At 41.4% G+C, this 19088-nt stretch overlaps 1 protein-coding gene across 1 annotated transcript in view; it reads right to left on the bottom strand.

Moving 5' to 3' along the window:
• Window positions 1-1884: 1884 nt before the first annotated feature.
• LOC132830745 (vasoactive intestinal polypeptide receptor-like) overlaps window positions 1885-19088 on the bottom strand; it is a 56946-nt gene continuing 39742 nt past the window's right edge. The window contains exons 8-10 of the mRNA XM_060848581.1: window positions 7188-7317; window positions 4759-4800; window positions 1885-2076 (exon numbers count right to left, since the gene is read on the bottom strand). Of these exons, the coding sequence (XP_060704564.1) occupies window positions 1885-2076; window positions 4759-4800; window positions 7188-7317 (364 nt within the window). The remainder of the gene's footprint in view (window positions 2077-4758; window positions 4801-7187; window positions 7318-19088) is intronic.

The raw sequence follows: 19088 nt of genomic DNA, 5'->3' as shown, positions 1-19088 counted from the left end.
TCAACTGAGGTACTATGGGCTGAGATTAGAAACAGAAAAGGCGAGGTTACCCTGTTGGGAGTTTTCTATATGCCTCTGAATACTTCCAGAGATTCAGAGGAAAGGATAGCAAAAATGATTCTCGATAGGAGCGAGAGTGGCAGAGTTAGTCAAGGGCAATATTATGGCTGCAGAGAAGTAATTTGAGGACTCATCAACTGAGGTAGTATAGGCTGAGATTAGAAACAGGAAAGGAGAAGTTACCATTTTGGGAAGTTTCTGTAGACTTCCAAATAGTTCCAGAGATGTAGAGGTTAGGATAGCAAAGATGACCCACGGAGGGAGCGAGAGCGATAGAATAATTATTATGGGGTCTTTAACTGAGAATACTATAGTTCAAGTACTTTCAACGGATCAGTTTTGGAGGGCCGAAGGGCCTGTTCCTGGGCTGTAAATTTTCTTTGTTCTTTGTTCTTAATTAACCATTGTGTTCAGTTCTGGACTTCCTACTTTCAGAAGAATGTCATGAAACTTGAAAGGGTTCAGAAAGGATTTAAAGGAAGGATGTTACCAGGGTTGGAGGGTTTTTAGTTATAGGGAGAGTCTGAATAAGCTGGAGCTATTTTCCCTGGAGCATTGGAGGCCGAGGGGTGACCTGATAGAAGTTTATAAAATCATGATAAACAGTCAATGTTTTTCACCCAGGGTAGCAAAGTCCAAACCTAGAAGGCATAGGTTTCAGTTGAGAGGAGAAGAGTTAAAAGAAACCTAAGGGGTAACGTTTTCACACAAAGGGTGGTACGGGTATGCGGATATGGAATGAACGGCCAGAGGAGGTGGTGGACGCTGGTATAATTATAATATCTAAAGGCATTTGGATAGAATAGGAAGAGTTTAGAAATTCTGGCAAATGGGACTGGATTAATTTAGGATATCTGGTTGGCATGGATGAGTTGGATCGAAGGGTCTGTTTCCATGCTGTATATCTCTACGACTCTCTGACTTTTAAGGTAGCTGACCACCTTCTCAAGGCAGTTAGTGATGCTCACATCCCATGAATGAATTGAAAACAACTGTTGATCCTTATTCTCCCTCTGTCTGGTTTTGTGAAATGAGGTGAGCAACTCTGTAGAAGAATAAACTCAAAGAAATTTTGATCACCCGACCCTCACACCAGAACAGAACATACTCAAAAGGAATATCATCTGCAGTTTTATACTTAGATCTTGTTATTATCATTTTGTTTGGATGCAGTTTTGGCAAAACTCAATGCCAGGGCATTGTCTGCGCTGGCATCCCATCCTGTCACCTCCCTGAAACATCACAGAGCATTTCCCATTCAACAAGTTGTTTTGAAGTCTGCAGTCATATTTAAAGAATGGTCCTTGTGTGAGAGTCTGGAGAACAGCAGGTCATTGTCAGTAAGGGCTGATGGCTGCATAAGAAATAGGGACCATGTGAGGATTCATGTTAGAAGTGGAACATCCAATGTTTCTGCAACATTTCTGGGCCTATTGTTTTAATATGGGTCTAATCATGCTCTGAGAAGTCTCACAAAAGCCTATTCTACATTTATCTGCTGATATTGCAGCTATATCTTGGTGAGTTTAAAGCCAAATTATTCTCTCCAGCACATCAGGATATTGATGAAATAAAAACATTGGATTATACAAATTATCCTTCATTTAACACAAGATTTTCTGACTGTAGACAGCTTGATGGTGTAGCTTTGCTCAGCAACCACACATATTAATGAATTTGGACACTTTTATTGAATCCAATTTTGTGATGTTTGTGATGAACAAGATGACCACCAATACTGAGCACTGGGTAATTGGCCCTTGAATTGAAATATACAGATTACCCTTAAGACGGAAATCCAACTGTCCTTTCATCTCAATATCCTCAGGCAATGGTTGAGTCAGCTTGGTCAGTATTGACAGCTTGGATTTGGGAGTTGTAACAGGACACCATGGAGAGCTGCGTGCCTTCTTTTGTGGTGTGACTCTCCATGGAAGGGGGACAGTACCTTGAATCAGCTGAGAGGTACCACTGAGTGCACGATCGCCGCCACTTTCTGCCTAGTTCCATTTGTACCTGAACAACCAAATGCAAAGACATTTACAGGAAGCTGCAAGGCATTACAAGCTGCTGTACCTCTCAATCATTAACACATTGTAACATGCAATAATGTCAACCGATAGAAGCCTAATGAAGGGAAATATTTGTCCAAGTTTTAATGTCTGAGTTTGGGGAATATATGTTTGATCTGTACTGACCCTATGGGGTTGATCTTTAGGGCAGATTGGGAGGAGATGGATTCGCTAGAATTGTCTCATCCACAATGGTATGACTCTGTTTGTGAACAGATTTAAGTCAGTTCAAACAAGACTTAAGTTTTGTTTCAGAACATATCATGATACAAAGTGTGAGATTTATAAATATGTTAAACTCATTTATTTTAGAGTTTGGATTTTGAACCAGTGGTGGAGATTTAGGTCTGTGTATTTGACAGTCTTTAATGATTAACTTGTCAGCCATGATTTTGTTTTAAAACAAGTATGGGAGAGAGACTTCCTGGAGTGGTAATGGCAGTTTGTTATATTGGGAGAGTTTTACAAGTGAACAGAATAAACATTGAAGAGCATTAGCTTACTTTCAGTTAGCGGGATCAGGTATTAATTTTGTTTTTGCTTAGGGGAAACTCTCATAGCTGGGAAAACTCTCAGTGTCAATTTGCAGATGTCCTTGTTGAAGATGAAAGCATGAATCTTCCTCACAGAGAAAGAAGCTAGTTTAGAAAAGTTGAGAAAGAGTTTACCTCACTGCAAGAGTTTTAGTTTGAAAAGTCCAGATCAGAACTGCTGTTAGAACCCCAAAGGGTTATTCAATACTGAGAAAGTCTAAGCTTAGTTGTACGAACACTCAAGGAAGAAATTCTCAAAACTGGGAATGAGTTAAATCAAATCCTTGGATGTGATAAAAAAGGAAATTCTCACTGGTCTCTGAATACTGTAGAAGAATGCCATTGGGATAGATGGGATATTGAATTTTTACTGTGAGTTTTGAAATCTTCCAAATTGCATTATAAATAGCTTGATTTATTCTATCATAACAACTTTTCTTTTGCACAGTACTTTGGTATTATTATTAAAGCCAGATCTGCAGCATTGCTTGTGCGTTTCAGTGAAAGACCATCTGGTTAAGTAATAAAATGTGTGATCTATCAACACGGCTTTCATTGGCATCTGCATTGTCTAATAATAATAGCTGCTGAGATTATAACAATATGTTGTGAAACAGCGATTACTTTCAATGCAGTGTAATGCCAATCTCCAAGTTGCTAACCTGGGATGTTAAAGAGGGAGGTGACATGGAAATGCATTCAATTAATGGTAAGGTTCTGGAAAGCGTTGCTGAATAAAGAAATTTAGGGTGCAGGTTCCTAGTTCCTTAAAAGTGCAGAAGTAGGTAGATAGGATAGTGAAGAAGGTGTTTGGTATGCTTGCCTTTATTGGTCAGTGCATTGAGTATAGGAGTTTGGGAGGTCATGTTGCAGCTGTACAGGGCATTGGTTAGGCCACTTTTGGAATACTGTGTGCAATTCTGGTCTCCCTGCTACAGGAAGGATGTTGTGAAACTTGAAAGGATGCAGAAAAGATTTACAAGGATGTTGCCAGGGTTGGAGGGTTTGAGCTATAGGGAGAGGCTATTTTCTCTGGAGCATCAGAGGCTAAGGGGTGACCTTATAGAGGGGTGACCTTATAAAATCATGAGGAGCATGGATATGGGTAAATAGACAAGGTCTTTTCCCTGGGGTGGGGGAGACCAAAACTAGAGAGTGTAGGTTTAAGGTGACCTAAGGGCAACTTTTTCACATAGAAGGTGATGTGTGTATGGAATGAGCTGCAACAGAAAGTGGTAGAGGCTGGTTTTTGAGTTGGAAAGGTTTAGAGGGATATGGGCCAAATGCTGGCAAATAGGACTATATTTATCTAGGATATCTGCTCGGCATGGAAAAGTTAGACTGAAGAGTGTTTTTCCAAGCTATATATCCCTATGATTCTATGAAGATAAGTAGCTTAGACATTCTTGCTGTGAAATAACAGATCAACTTCACACCTCCATGGGCCTAACTCTGGAAACTTCCACAAAAAACAACTACATAAATTTAAATGGCAACATTAAATAGCAATAAATGTCACAAGATGCTTCAAAGAAACTTAATGAAATGAATGGATGAGGTGGATTGGCCATGGTCAATTGCCCTACAGTGTCCAGGAATATACCCACTAGTAGATTAGCAAATGTATAGTTATGGGAATAGGGTGGGAGACTGTGTCTAGTAAGATTACCTTTGGGAGGTCGGTACAGATTCGATGGCCAAATGACCTGTTTCCACACTGTATGATTTGAGGAAATCTGCCAGTGAACCACATGAGTATCTTAAAAGCTGAAAGTGAGGTATGCAGGTGTAAAGGTATAGGGAGCATATTGCAGAGTAGGGGCAAGGCAACTGAAGGCAGTGCCACCAATGTTCGAAAAATTAAAACTCAAGTTAGCTTTGCAATAAAGGATGAGAGAATGCAATAGAATCTAGTATAATCAGGAGGCGACATGGTATGTTGGGAATTCACATGCTACCACATAGAGCATGATATCTTGGAAAGCTCCTAACAAGCAAGATTCCCTGATTGTCTGCTGCAATATCACTTGTTGAACACTGGGATACAGTCATAATCAACTAACATTGATAGGTTATTGTGTTGTTGATCTTACCTCTCCATTCAAAAAACAGTAGAGGACTGCAACAATGAAACCCTGGGAACAGAGAACAGAGTGTCACAATCTGGTTGTATATTTAGATATTAAACCAATGTAATGAAAATGACCAATACCAGGTAAATCATGAATTAACTTTCAAACAGTCATTTTAAGCCGAGTCCCAACTTTCTGATTCAGTGTGAGGATCTCTGCACTGGATACACTAAAGATGAATGGTTACCCTGTAGATGAATAGATTAGGTCCGTGTGTGCCTTGCATTAGTCAAAATCATAAGTAATTATGAATGGTCTCTCTCCACTCAACTTCTTAAATCCTGCATGAAGGTCCAGTTAATGTCTAAGATGATCTGTCTAAGATGATAAGCGGCGCATATAAAAAATGACTGTGAATTGAATAGTGCTTGAATTAATATCTCTCTGAGGATGATTAGCACTTTTTTTTATTCACTTATGGGATGAGGGCAGTACTGGCTAGGTCAGCATTTATTACCCATCTCTCATTGTCGAGAGGGCAGTTAAGAGACAACCACATGTGAAGTCATATGTAGGTGAGAGCAGGTAAGAATGGCCATTTCCTTCCCTAAAGGACATTAGTGAACCAGACAAGGGTTTCCTGATAATCGGCAATGGACTCACGGTCATCATGAGTCTCAATTCCAGATTTTTATTGAATTCAAATTCCCCCATATGCTGTGGCAGGATGCAAACTCAGATCCCCAAAACATTACCTGGGCCTCTCCATCAACAGTCATGTGATAATACCTATTATCTGTCACCTCCCTCTAATTTACACTAATACCTGATCTAAGTTTGATTAGTGTTTATACTAGTATGCCACTGGTGCTGCCCTGCTTAATTAATTTTGGAATGCAACCTGCCTATTTAAACTCAAAAATCACACAATACCAGATTATAATCCAATAGGTTTATTTGGGAGGCACTAGTTTTTGAAGCACAGCTTCTTCATCAGGTGGTTGTGGAGCAGGACCACAACCACCTGATGAAGAAGCAGCACTTCAAAAGCTGGTGCTTCCAAGTAAACCTGTTGGACTATGACCTGGTGTTGTGTGACTTTTAACTTTGTCCACCCCAGTCCAACACCAGCTCCTCCAAATCATGCCTATTTAAAGATTGTTGCCATTGGCTTCATTCTAGAATTCTTGCTGTCTGTTCAAAACTGATTAAAGTAGCAGTCTATTACTGAAGCTAAATACAAAGAACAAAGAAAATTACAGCACAAGAACAGACCCTTTGGCCCTCTAAGCCTGTGCTGATCCAGATCCTTGATCGAAACCTGTCATCTATTTTCTAAGGATCTGTATCTCTCTGCTCCCTGCCCATTCATGTATCTGTCTAGATGCATCTTAAATGACACTATCGTGCCCGCCACTACACACCTCTGCTAGCAATACGTTCCAGGCACCCACCACTCTGCGTAAAGAACTTACCATGCATATCTCCCTTAAACTTTTCCCCTCTCATCTTGAACTCGTGACCCCTAGTAAGTGAGTCCTCACTCTGGGAAAAAGCTTCTTGCTATCAATTCTGTCTGTTCCTCTCATGACTTTGTAGATCTTAGTCAGGTCCCCCCTCAACCTTCATCTTTCTAATGAAAATAATCCTAACCTACTCAACCTTTCTTCCTAGCTAGCACTCTCCATACCAGGCAATATCCTGGTGAACCTCCTCTGCACCCTCTCCAAAGCATCCACATCCTTTTGGTAATGTGACGACCAGAATTGTGCGCAGTATTCCAAATGTGGCTGAACCAAAGTTACAACTGTGACATGACATGCCACTCTTGTACTTAAATGGAGTGGATGATAAAAGTAAAAACTACAGCAGAAAGTATACCTATTATGTCTGGCACCATCTGTGTAGAGAATAACTGAGTTCTGACAAAAGGTCATAGCCTGGAACATTAACTCAGTCTCTCCTCCTCAAATGTTGCTAAACCTTTCAACATTATCTGCTTTTATTTGAAGCAGCAGATCATGGAATGTTGGCAGATTCCTTAGGTTGATTTTTAACAGTATCCCTACCCAGATTCTATTTGGTTAATGCCTGATAGATTTAGACTGAGACCATTGAACACACTTGGATCATTGCACTTCATATTCATTCATGGCAATACCGTTTCTTAAGGCAATATACCTTCCAAAACAACAATGTTCTATTTTGGCAATTTAATTCAACTGTTGATTTTGAGACTAAGAGTTGAATTGTGTTAATAGCAGCGACATAATATGAGCAACATGTAGGTGCTGTACAGATCAGTCATGATCTAACCGAATAGCACAATAGTTACTCCTGTTCTTATACTGTTTGCTCAATCACTGTTAACCAAAGTTACATTTATAATTCCTTTCCATTCACATGCCTCTTAAAAGACTGATGCCATTCAAGACTGTCAGAACACTCACCTGGAAGGATCCCAGAACAAGGTCAAACACCAGTCGGAAGTAGACATTCAGATGGTCAGGGACAAAGACAAAGATAATGTAGTTTACCCCAAACAATGGGATGAGCAGTAAAGTGGACTTCGCTAGTCTCCTTTGAATAAGAGATATCAAACAATTAACAGCAAATAATTTTGGATCTTATATTTTCAGATGGAACTATTTGATATAAATTTATTGACGGGTTCTTATACCCATGGAACTAAATTAAATGGGGAAAGAATAACCAGTAATCAGAAATGAGTTTCCTTTTGCTTAGTTCAAAATATTTGGGATTTAAAATGAATCTTGGCTAACCCAGCGAAAGCTGTGAATTTGGATCTCCTTTCCATTGATATCACTCATAGAAAGGGCTATTTGAGTCCTGGGGAAGCTCCATTTATTTTAATTAGGATCAGTTTGGGATCTGATCCATCAGGAATGAATCCCAGGAAGATCTCTCTCAATGGGTAGCATGGTGGCTCATGGTTAGCACTGCTAACTCACAGTGCCATAGGACCTGGGTTTAATTCCAGCCTCAGCAAACTGTCCACGTGGAGTTTGCATATTATCCCCATATCTGCATCGGTTTCTCCTGGGTGCTCTGGTTTTCTCCAGGCTACATGGAGAAAATTGTTTTTAATGTTAGGATTAGCCATGGTAAATGCAGAGTTGTGGAGGGTGGGAGAGTCGGTGAATCAATAGGCTGAATGCTCTGCCTCTACACTGTAGAATTTCTATGAGTTGGATTTCTGTGTGCTTTAGCACCAGTGAATCACACTGATTTTGGGGGTGCCTGGCTCCAAGATTAGTGTCAAGGCTTACATTTTAATAGTGTAAAATCATGTAGTATACTGAATGCACTGAAAATATATAATTTTCTCAATCACTCTGTATGACAATTATCATGGGGGATTTTAATCTACATCGATTGGTCAAACCAGCTTGGTCAGAGTAGCCTTGAGGAGGAGTTAATTGAATATATCTGCGATAGTTTTCTTGAACAGTATGTAATGGAACCAATGAGGGAGCAAGCTATGTGTAATGAGACAGGAGTTAGGGATCTTTTTGCAAGGAACAATCATGGTTTGGTTGAATTTAAAATACAGATGGAGAGTGTGAAGATAAAATCCAAAACCAGGGTCCTGTGCTTAAACTGATCCTGAGCAGCATGGTGGCTCAGTGGTTAGCACTGCTACCTCACAGCACCAGGGACGTGAGTTCAATACCAGCCTCAGGTATTGAATATTGCTTGCATATTCTCCCCGTATCTGTGTGGGTTTCCTCTTGACGCTCCTGTTTTCTCCCACAATCCAAAGACATGCAGGTTAGGTGAATTGCCCATCTTGCTCAGGGATGTGTAGGTTAGCTGCATTAATCAAGGGTAAATGTAGAGTAATAGGGCAGGGGAATGGGTCTGGGTGGGTTACCCTTCGGAGGATTGGTGTGGACTTGTTGGGCCAAATGGCTTGTTTCCACACTGTGGGGATTCTATGAAGTAAAGAAGGGAGACTTCTATAGGCTGACGAGGGAGTTGGCTAAAGTAGACTGGAAAACCACATGACTTATTCTCTGGTGGGACAGTTGATGAGTAGTGGAGGACTTTCAAAGCAATTTTTCAAATTGTTCAGCAGAAGTATATTCTAGTGAGAAGGAAGGCGTAATCTGCCATGGATGTCTAAGGAAATAAGGGAGGCTGTCAAATTGAAACAGAAGGCATACAAAGCGGCCAAGATCAGCGGAAAACGAGAAGATTGGGAAAGCCACAAAAAGACCTATGAAGAAAAGTAAGATAGAACATGAGAAAAAACTAGCACAGAATATAAAGACAGATAGCAAATGTTTCTATAAATACATAAAACAAAAAAAGCATTTCTGGAGTAAATGTTAGTCCTTTAGAAGACAAGAAGGAGCATTAAGTCATGGGATATGATGAAATGGCCGAAGCATTGAGTGGGTATTTTGTGTCAGTCTTCACAGCGGAGGACACAAATGACATGCTAGTAATTGACAAAGAGATAAAGGCAAGTGAGGATCTTGAAACAATCATTATCACCCAAGAGGTAATATTAGGCAAGAAAATTCAGCTAAGGATAGATAAGTCTCCTGGCCCTGATGGAATGCATCCCAGGGTACTACAAGAGATGGTGGGAGAAATAACAAGTGCACTTGTGGTAATTTTCCAAAGTTCGCTGGACTTTGGGGCAGTTCTAGCAGATTGGGAAACAGCAAATGTGATGCCGCTGTTTAAAACGGGCAGTAGACAAAAGATGGGAAATTCTGGACCGGCTAACTTAACTTCTGTGGGGAAGATGCTTGAGACTATTATCAAAGACTATTAGCAAGGCATCTAGATAGAAATTGTCCCATTGGGCAGACGCAGCATGGGTTTTAGATCCAGATTCCCTACAGTGTGGAAACAGACCCTTCGGTCCAACAAGTCCACACAGACCCTCCGAAGAGTAACCCACCCAGACTAACTTCCCTCTGACTAATACACCTAACACTATGGGCAATTTACCATGGCCAATTCACCTGACCTGTACATCTTTGGACTGTGGGAGGAAACTGGAGCACCCGGAGGAAACCCATGCAGACATGGGGAGAATGTGAAAACTCCACACAGATAGTCGCCCAAGGCTGGAATTGAATATGGGTCCCTGGTACCGTTAGGCTACAGTGCTAACCACTGAGCCACCATGCTGCCCCTAAAGGGTGTTCATGAAAGGCAGGTCATGCTTAACTAATCTTTTGGAATTCTATGAAGACATTATGTACACAGTGGACAATGGGGACCCAGTAGATGTAGTGTACCTAGATGTCTAAAAGGCCTTTGACAAGGTGCCGCACAAGAAGCTGCTGCACAATATGGATATAGTATTAGCATGGATAGAGGATTGGAAGCAAAGAGTGGGGATAAATGAGTACTATTCTGGTTGGTAACCAGTGACTTGTGCTGTGCCTCAGGGATTGGTGTTGGGACCGCAATTATTTGCAATTTACGTAGATGATTTGGAGTTGGGAACCACGTGTAGTGTGTCAAAGTTTGTAGATGACCCTGAGATGAGTGGGTGAGCAAAGTGTACAGAAGACTGTGAAATTTGCAGAGGAATATAGATACTTTAAGTGAGTCAGCAAAGGTCTGACAAATGGAATACAATGTTAATAAATGCAAAGTCATTCATTTTGATAGGAATAACAGCAAAAAGGACTATTACTTTAGTGCTAAAATGCTGTAGCATGCTGCTATACAGAGGAAGCTGGGTGTCCTTGTACATAAATCACAAAAGGTTGGTCTGTAGATGCAACAGGTAATGAGGAAAGCAAATGGAATTTTGTCCTTCATTGCAAAAGGGATTGGGTTTAAAAGCAGGGAGGTTATGTTGCAGCTATACAGGGTGCTGGTAAGGCCACACTTGGAGTACTACATGCAGTGTTAGTCTCCTAACTTGAGAAACGATGTATTGGCACTAGAGAGGGTGCAGAGGAGGGTCACTAGGTTGATTCTGGAGTTGAGAGGGTTCGTTTATGAGGGGGGAACTGAGTAGACTGGGATTATATTCACTGGAATTTAGAAGAATGAGAGGGGATCTTATAGAAACATTTAAAATTATGAACGGAATAGATAAGATAGACGTAGAGAGAATGTTTCCACCTAGGACAAAGGGGCATAGCTTCAAAATTAGGAGAAGCAGATTTAAGACTGAATTGACAAGGAATTTCTTCGCTCAGAGAGTTGTGAATCTATGGAATTCCCTGCCCAGTGAAGTGGTTGGTATCATTTTTTTGAACAATAAAGGAATTTAGGAATATGGTGAGAGGGCAGGTAAGTGGAGCTGAGGCCCTGACAAGATAAGCCATGATCCTACTGAGTGGCGGAGCAGGCTCGAAAGGCCAGATGGCCTACACCTGATCCTAATTCTTATGTCCTTATTGTTTTAAATAGACTTACTTTTATCTTCATTTCCTTTTACCCAGGGCTGGGGGAATCAGACCTGCCTGAGAAAATGTGGCTGTGAATAAACAGAGACCAACACTCACTTACCTTGTGGGAGCGAGACAAACCCTTGAGAGAACCCTGTCCAGGACCCCTCAGCTGAAAGAAGTGTGAAAGTGACATCGAAGGGAAATGAGTTGATTGCTTGTTGAGCTACTGCTGTTAGGGACGATGTTTCAACTCAAGTAACTTCTAACAACTCAAATCTTTAAGCTAGCACAGGGAAAATCAAAATTTACCAGCACAGGAGAGGGAGCTAGTTTGTCAGTAAGGGCGTAAAAAACAATACTTTTTACAAACCTACAGTTTAGAATTGATGGTACAAGACACTTAAGTGATTGTTGTACTTGCTTTACTTTTGGTTAACTTGATGTAGGGCAGAGAAGTTCATTTCCGTATCTTGTACAGCCTGCAGTACGTAGAACGTTTGAGACAACTCTGTCAGCCTGGAAGGCTTAAATGTACAGGAAATGCTGCTAATCAGAGGTGGTGCACTGCCTCCTTGAGGCTGACAGTGATATGGATAACATATTTGAGACACGGTCACTACAGTTTTAGAAATGTAGCTGGGTGAGGGAGAGGGAATCTATCAATCTATCAGAGATTGATAGATTCTTGATGTCATGAGGAATTAAGGGCTATGGGGAGAATGCTGGTAAGTGGAGTTGAAATGCCCATCAGCCATGATGGAATGGCGGAGTGGACTCGATGGGCCGAAAGGCCTTACTTCCACTCCTAATTCTTATGGTCTTATGGGTGACCATCAGTCAGAAGAGGGGAGGCAGGTTGCAGTCAGGAAAGCCCCAGAGCTCATCTCACTCAAAAACAAATTGTCTGTGTTAGCACTGCTGCCTCACAGCACCAGGGTCCCAGGTTTGGGTGACTAACTATGTGGACTTAGCACATTCTCTCCGTGTCTGCGTGGGTGTGCTCAGGTTTCATCCCATAGTCCAAAGATGTGCAGGTCAGGTGAATTAGCTATTCTAAATTGCCTAAAGTGTTAGGTGCATTAGTCAGAAGGAAATGGGTCTGGGCGGGTTACTCTTCAGAGGGTCGGTGTGGACTTGTTGGGCCGAAGGGCCTGTTTCCACATTTAGGAATCTAATCTAAATGGTAGGAGTGATGTTTTTTCAGGTGAATGCAGTCTGAATCCAGCTGTATAAGCTGGGAGGAGAAAGTGAGGAAGAGCAACAGTAATGGAAGACGTCAATAGTCTGGAGCCTCTGTAGACACATGAGGCTCCAGAATAGTGTGTTGCATCCTGAATGGAAAGGGCAAATCAGCAGAGATTGTGGCTCACATTTGTATTGACAACATGGGTAGAAAGAGGTATGAGGTCCTGCAACAAGAATTTGGAAAGCTAGGTGCAGATTGAAAAGCAGGACCTCAAAAAGAGTGTAATCTTTGGATTGTTCCAGGTGCCACTTGCATAGGAATAGATAGATAGAACAGATGAATGTGTGGCTGAAGAGCTGGAGCAGGACAGAACACTTTAGTTTCATGAATAACTGGGCCTGTTAGTGAGGAACATAGGACTAGTCCAAGTTCAACAGGTTGCACTTGAATTGGAATGGGACCGACTCCTAGTGGGGAGGTTTGTGTGCAAGAGTTAAGATATCATGTGCATCTTTATGAATGTTTGGTTAGGATACACTTAAAGTCTTGCATCCAATGTTGGTCATCACATAACAGGAAGGATATGGAAGCTTTTGAGAGGATACAGAAGAGGTTTACCAGGATGCTGCCTGGATCAGTGGGTGCGATCTATAAAAAGAGGCTAGAAAAATTAGTGTTGTTTTCTTAGACCATGGAGGCTGAGGGGAGAATTGATAGAAGTCTATAAAATTATGGCATGCATATATAGAGTTGACTGTCAGAATCTCTTTCCCGGTGTTGAAATGTCAAAGGGGCATGCATTTAAGATGATGGGAAATGTTCAAAGGAAATGTGAGGGGCAAGTTAATTTACAAAGTGGTAGGAATTTGGAAGGCACTGTCAGGTGTGGTGATGGAGACATGATAGGGGTGTTTAAGGGACTTTTAGATAAACACATGGAAGGAATGGAGGGATGTGGGCCAAGGGCAGGCAGAAGGGATTCATTTAAGTTGGTGTCATATTTGGCACAACATCATGTGTCGAGGGTCCATTCCTGTGTTGTACTGTTTCATGTTCGATGTTCCCTTGCTGGTGGTTTAAAGTAATTCAAAAAACGAATGAGATACAGAGTAGAGATACAACAGGAGATGGTGCACAGTCAAATACCAAAGAGTAACCATTTACTTTAATATGAAATGCTTGGTGAGTCAGGCAGAAGATGAGTTGGGGATGTTTATTGAATTATGTGGATATGATATAACTGTTATATTGGAGACAAGATTAAGGAAGAGACAGAATTAGCAGCTCAACATTTGTGATAATGCTTCTCCAATAACAAGGTTATATTGTTCTTGTTTTTCTTTTCAGGAGGTCGTAAAGACACAGGTTCCGAAATATCTGGGGTTGATCTACTTGAAAAGGTTTCCATGTTTTAAAAAAGAAACACTGTGCAATGAAATGGGAGTGACCTGATCTCCCAGCTCAGCTTTTCTCTAGTTTGGGTTTGGCTTGGATTTAGCAAGCAGTCAGTTGTGAAGCTACTGGACCAAAAGAAGCATCCATGCTGATCCCCCTTCTGTCTGACATCGTTCCTGAAAGACCGTGTGTTTGATTCTAACTTTTTTTTTGTCAAGGAATGACAAATGGGGATTGGGATTATTGCAAGTAGTTGGAACAGCATCATTAAGTTGGGATAATCTGTTGGGTTTTCAGATAGGTTAAGGTATTCTATATTCTGTTTTCTTTTGTTTGTGTTTCATTTGGTAATCTTCAAGGAAATTTTGTTTTGTTTAAAACTAAATGGTTGGGCTAGTTGCATCACTCCTGGAATATACACTCTATACCTGCTTAAAATAACAGTAAAGTTAGGGCCTGGGCTACCTTCTTGAAATGTTTTTGGTCGTGGTGGTGGTGGTGCGGTGGGGGTGGGGTGGGGTTAGGGGGGTGGTGGTTGGTGGGGGGTGTCTGGCTTGTCCACAACACATTCAAATATAGAATCTTAGGGTGAGTTAAAGGGTTGGGGTAAAAGAGGATGTGGTGTCTCAATGTTGAGGGGGAGGAAGTTATCCACAGTATTAGTGGCTTTAATGGGCTATAAATTGGATACATCCCCAGGTGAGATGTATTCCAGGCTGCTTTGGGAGGCAACAGAAGAGATTACAATTTTCAAATCCTTCTAGCCACAGGAGGGGGTGCCCGAAGACTGGTATGGTAAGATTATTTCAGAAGGTGGATAGTGAGGGAAGTTGTATATAGCTGCAGCAGGGTACAGATCCGTTCCAAAGTTGGAAATGGCAAGTAGAGTTTAACCCAGACAATTGTGAGGTGATGCATGTTGGGAGGTCAAATACAAGAGGAAAGTATACAATAAATGGCAGGATCCTTCAGTCATTGATACACAGAGGCATTTTAGGGTGCAAGTCTGAAACTTCCTGAATATTGCAACACAAGTGGATGAAGTGGCAAAGAACGTTTAGAGCATGCTTACCTTCATCAGTCAGGGTATTGATATAAAAGCTGGCATGTCATGTTGCCACAGTATAAAACAATAGTTAGGCCACATTTGGAGGACTGTTTGTAGTCCAGATTGTCAAACTATTGGAAGAATGTGGAGGCTTAGGATGTTGCCTGGTTTGGAGTGTAATAGCTATAGGGAGAGATTGGACAAACTTGGATTTGTTAGAGCATTAGAGGCTGAGATGCACCCTGATAGAAATACGATAATGAGAAACATTGGTAGGGTGTATCACTAGGGTGGAAATGTCAAACAGGTTTAAGGTGAGAGGGGGAAAGTTTAAAGGAAATGTGCGAGGCAAGTGTTTTTTTGCACTGAGGGTAATAAGTGCCTGGAATACAGTGCCAGGTGAAGAGCCAAAAGCATATATGACAAATTTTAAGAGGAGTTTAGACAGATATGTGAACCAGCAGAGAGAGAATAGAGAGATATGGACAGATGGGATGAGTTCAGAATGGTATCATGATTGCTGCAAACATGGTGGGCCGAAGGGCCTGTCCCTTGCTGCACTGTTCTATGTTCTAAGGGCGGTATGAATAAATTAGGAAACTACAGGCCAGTGAGTTTAATATTTGTGGTGGAGAAACTTTTGAAAAAAGTTTGAGAGACACAATTAATCTCCATTTAGAGAGGTGAGGATTAATTAAGAATTATCAGCATGGCTTCGTGAGAGGGAGATCATGTCTGACAAATTTGATTGATTTTTCGAGTGGGTGACTATGTGTGTAGATGAGGGTAGCGCATTTGATACAATCTATATGTTAGCCTTTTGACATGATCTTGTATGGGAATCTGGCCAAGAAGACAACAGCCCATGGAATCCTGGGCAATTTCACAAATTTGATCCAAAATTTGCTTTGTGACAGGAGGCAAAGGGTAGTGGTTGAAGTGTGTTTTTGTGAGTGGAAGCCTGTGCCCAGTGGATCCCTTGCTGTTTGTAGCTCACATTCATGATCTAGATATGAATTTTGGAGGTTTGGTCAGTAAATTCACAGCTGACATGCAACTTAGTAGAACATACAACATAGAATACAGACATCACAGCACAATACAGCCCCTCAGCCCTCGATGTTGCACTAACCTGTGGAGCCAATCTGAAGCCTATCTATCCTACATTATTCAATATTCATCCATATGTTTATCCACTGACCATTTAAATGCCCTTAAAGTTGGCGAGCCTACCATTGTTTCAGGCAGGGCGTTCCATGCCTCTCCTACTCTTTGAGTAAAGAAACTACCTCTGACACTGTCCTATATCTCTTACCCCTCAATTTAAATCTATGTCCCCATGTGCTAGCCATCACCATCCGAGGAAAAAGGTTCTCACTGTCCACCCTATCTAAACCTCTTATACTCTTATATGTCTCAATCAAGTCACCTCTCAATCTTCCTCTCTCTAATGTAAACAGTTTCAAGTCCCTCAGCCTTTGCTCATGAGACCTTCTCTCCATACCAGGCAACATCCTTGTAAATCTCCTCTGAACTTTTCCAAAGCTTCCACTTCCTACCTATAATGTGGTGACCAGAACTGTATGCAATACTGCAACTGCAGCCGCACCAGAATTTCATACAGCTGCAGTATGACCTTGTAGCTCCAAAACTCAATCCCTCTACCAATAAATGCTAACATACCATATGCCTTCTTAACAACCCTATCAACCTGGGTGGCAACTTTCAGGGATCCATGTACATGGACACCGATATCTCTCAGCTCATCTACACTATCAAGAATTTTACCATTTTCCCAGAACTCTTTATTCTTGTTGCTCCTTCCAAAGTGAATCACATCATACTTTTCCGCATTAAACTCTGCCATCTCTCTGCCCAACTCTGCAGCTTATTTATGTCCCTCTATGACCTGCAACATCCTTCAGCACTATCCACAACTCCACCCACCGTGCTGTCATTCGTAAATTTATATAGTGGCTCCGTGGTTAGCACTACTGCCTCACAGCACTAGGGAACCGGATTCAATTGCCTCCTCGGGCAACTGTCTGTGTGGAGTTTGTACATTCTCCCCGTGTCTGCGTGGATTTCCTTCAGGTGCTTCGGTTTCTTCCCACAGTCCAAAGATGTGCAGGTTAGGTGAATTGACCGTGCTAAACTGCCCGTAGTGTTAGGTGGTTTAGTCAGGGGTAAATATAGGGGGGTGGGTTTCTGTGTGGACTTGTTGGGCCAAAGAGCCTGTTTCCACACTGTAGGTAATCTAGGTAACCCATCCTTTTACACCCTCATCCAGGTCATTTATAAAAATGACAAACAGCTGTGGCCCCAAAACAGATCCTTGCGGTACACCACGAGTAACTGAACTCCAGGATGAACATTTCCCATCAACCACAACCCTCTGTCTTCTTTCAGCTAGCCAATTTCTGATCCAAACCATTAAATCACCCTCAATCCCATGCCTCCATATTTTGTGCAATTGCCTACGTGGGGAACCTTATCAAATGCCTTACTGAAATCCATATACACCATATTAATGGTGTAGGGAATAGTAAGAAGGAAATACAGGCTACAGGACAATATTAATGAACTGGTCAGAGGGGCTGAACAGTGGAAAATGGAATTTAGTTCTGAAAAGGATGAGGTGCTGCATCTTGGAAGGACAAATAAGGCAAGGGCGTACACAATGAAACATAGGATCCTCGTGTTATGAAGGTGTTGAGGTGCTGTACCTTTAAGAGAGTTGAAGAGCTAGCAAGGCCTGCCTGATACAGCACAAAATGTTCTACAAAGTAACAATGTAACATTTGGTTGACACAGCAAGCAGCAGCTGGGTTACCATGAGACAAAAAAACAAATTCAACCAATCAGTTTAAATTATGTCCCAAGATTAAAAAATCCAATCAAGTTTGAATTTAGTATTTTGATAATATTAAAACCAATGAAACGTTCCGAGGTTTTGGGGTATAAAACTGGACATTTTGAGCAGTTGAGAGAGAACTGCCATGGAGACTGCTGGCTCAAGACCTCTCTGAAAGGTACCTGTCTGTGGAAGAAGTTTGCATAGCAGAACATTGAGGCCAAACTGGAGAGAATCTATAGAGGAATATCTACAAAGGAGACTCAGTAAAGATGACTGTTTTCAAAGAGCGATTTTTTTTTGTAAATCTTAATTGGCATTTTTTATAACACCAGTATTGTAGAGTGGGAGGTAAAAGATAGGTTTAAGAGAAAGGAATTGTAAATAGTTGTTGGTTCGAATATTCCCTGTTTGATTTAAGGAATAAAGTTGTTAATTTTTACTTTAAATAATGACCTCTGGACACTGCCTCTCAAATTTTAAGATTGCAGCACTGGGTGAGTCTTTTCTGTTTTGCTGAAAGTTTTGCTAATTTTGCTTAAATTAGCTGAGGAGTTTACTCCATGTCGTAACATGAGGAAGTACAGAGGATCAGAGGGACCTTTGCATGCATGCCCACAGATCCTTTAAGGCAGCAGGACAGGTGGATAAGGTGGTTAAGAAGGCATTTGAGATCCTTGCCTTTATCAGTTGTTCCATTGATTATAAGAGCAGGAAGGCTATGATAGACTGTACATGACACAGCTGGAGTACCATAGCTGGATAAGGTAGATAGGGAGAAATATTTCCCCTTAATAGAGGGATCAATAACTGGGGCATGGATTTAAGGAAAAAGGCAGGAACTTCAGAAGAAATTTAAGGATTTCTTTTCACTCAATAGTAGTTGTATCTGGAACTCATTGCCTGACAAGTTGATAGAGACAGTGACCATCACAACATTTAAGAAGTGTTTGTAAGAGACCATAAGACATAGGAACAGAAATGAGGCCATTCAGCCCATCGAGTCTGCCCTGCCTCTCAATTATGGCTCAATTCTCAATCCCATTCTCCTGCTTCCTCCCTGTAACCCTTGATCCACTTGAATCTCAAGAACTACCTCAGTCTTAAATATACTCAATGACCTGGCCTCCACAACCTTCTGTGGCAATAAATTCCATAGATTCACCACTCTTCCCTTATCTCCATTCTAGAAGGTCTTACTCTAAGGCTGTGCCCTCGAATCCTAGTTTCTCCTATCAATGGAAACATCGACCCAACATCTATTCTGTCCAGGCAATTCAGTGTTCTGTTTGTTTCCATTGGATCCTCCTCAAGTCTATCAAATATAGACTCAAAGTCCTCAAACATTCCTCATGTGTTAAACTTTTCATTCCTGGGACCATTCTCATGAACCTCCTCTGAGCATGCTTCCTGAGATATGGGCCTTAAAACTGCACAATATTCCAAAGGTGGTCTGATCAGGGCCTTATAAAGTGT

This window comes from Hemiscyllium ocellatum, chromosome 32 (genome assembly GCF_020745735.1).
Source record: "Hemiscyllium ocellatum isolate sHemOce1 chromosome 32, sHemOce1.pat.X.cur, whole genome shotgun sequence".
In the NCBI taxonomy this organism is placed as follows: Eukaryota; Metazoa; Chordata; class Chondrichthyes; order Orectolobiformes; family Hemiscylliidae; genus Hemiscyllium; species Hemiscyllium ocellatum.
The sequence above is the reverse complement of the archived record's forward strand: the minus strand, read 5'-3'. Positions and strand labels throughout refer to the sequence as shown.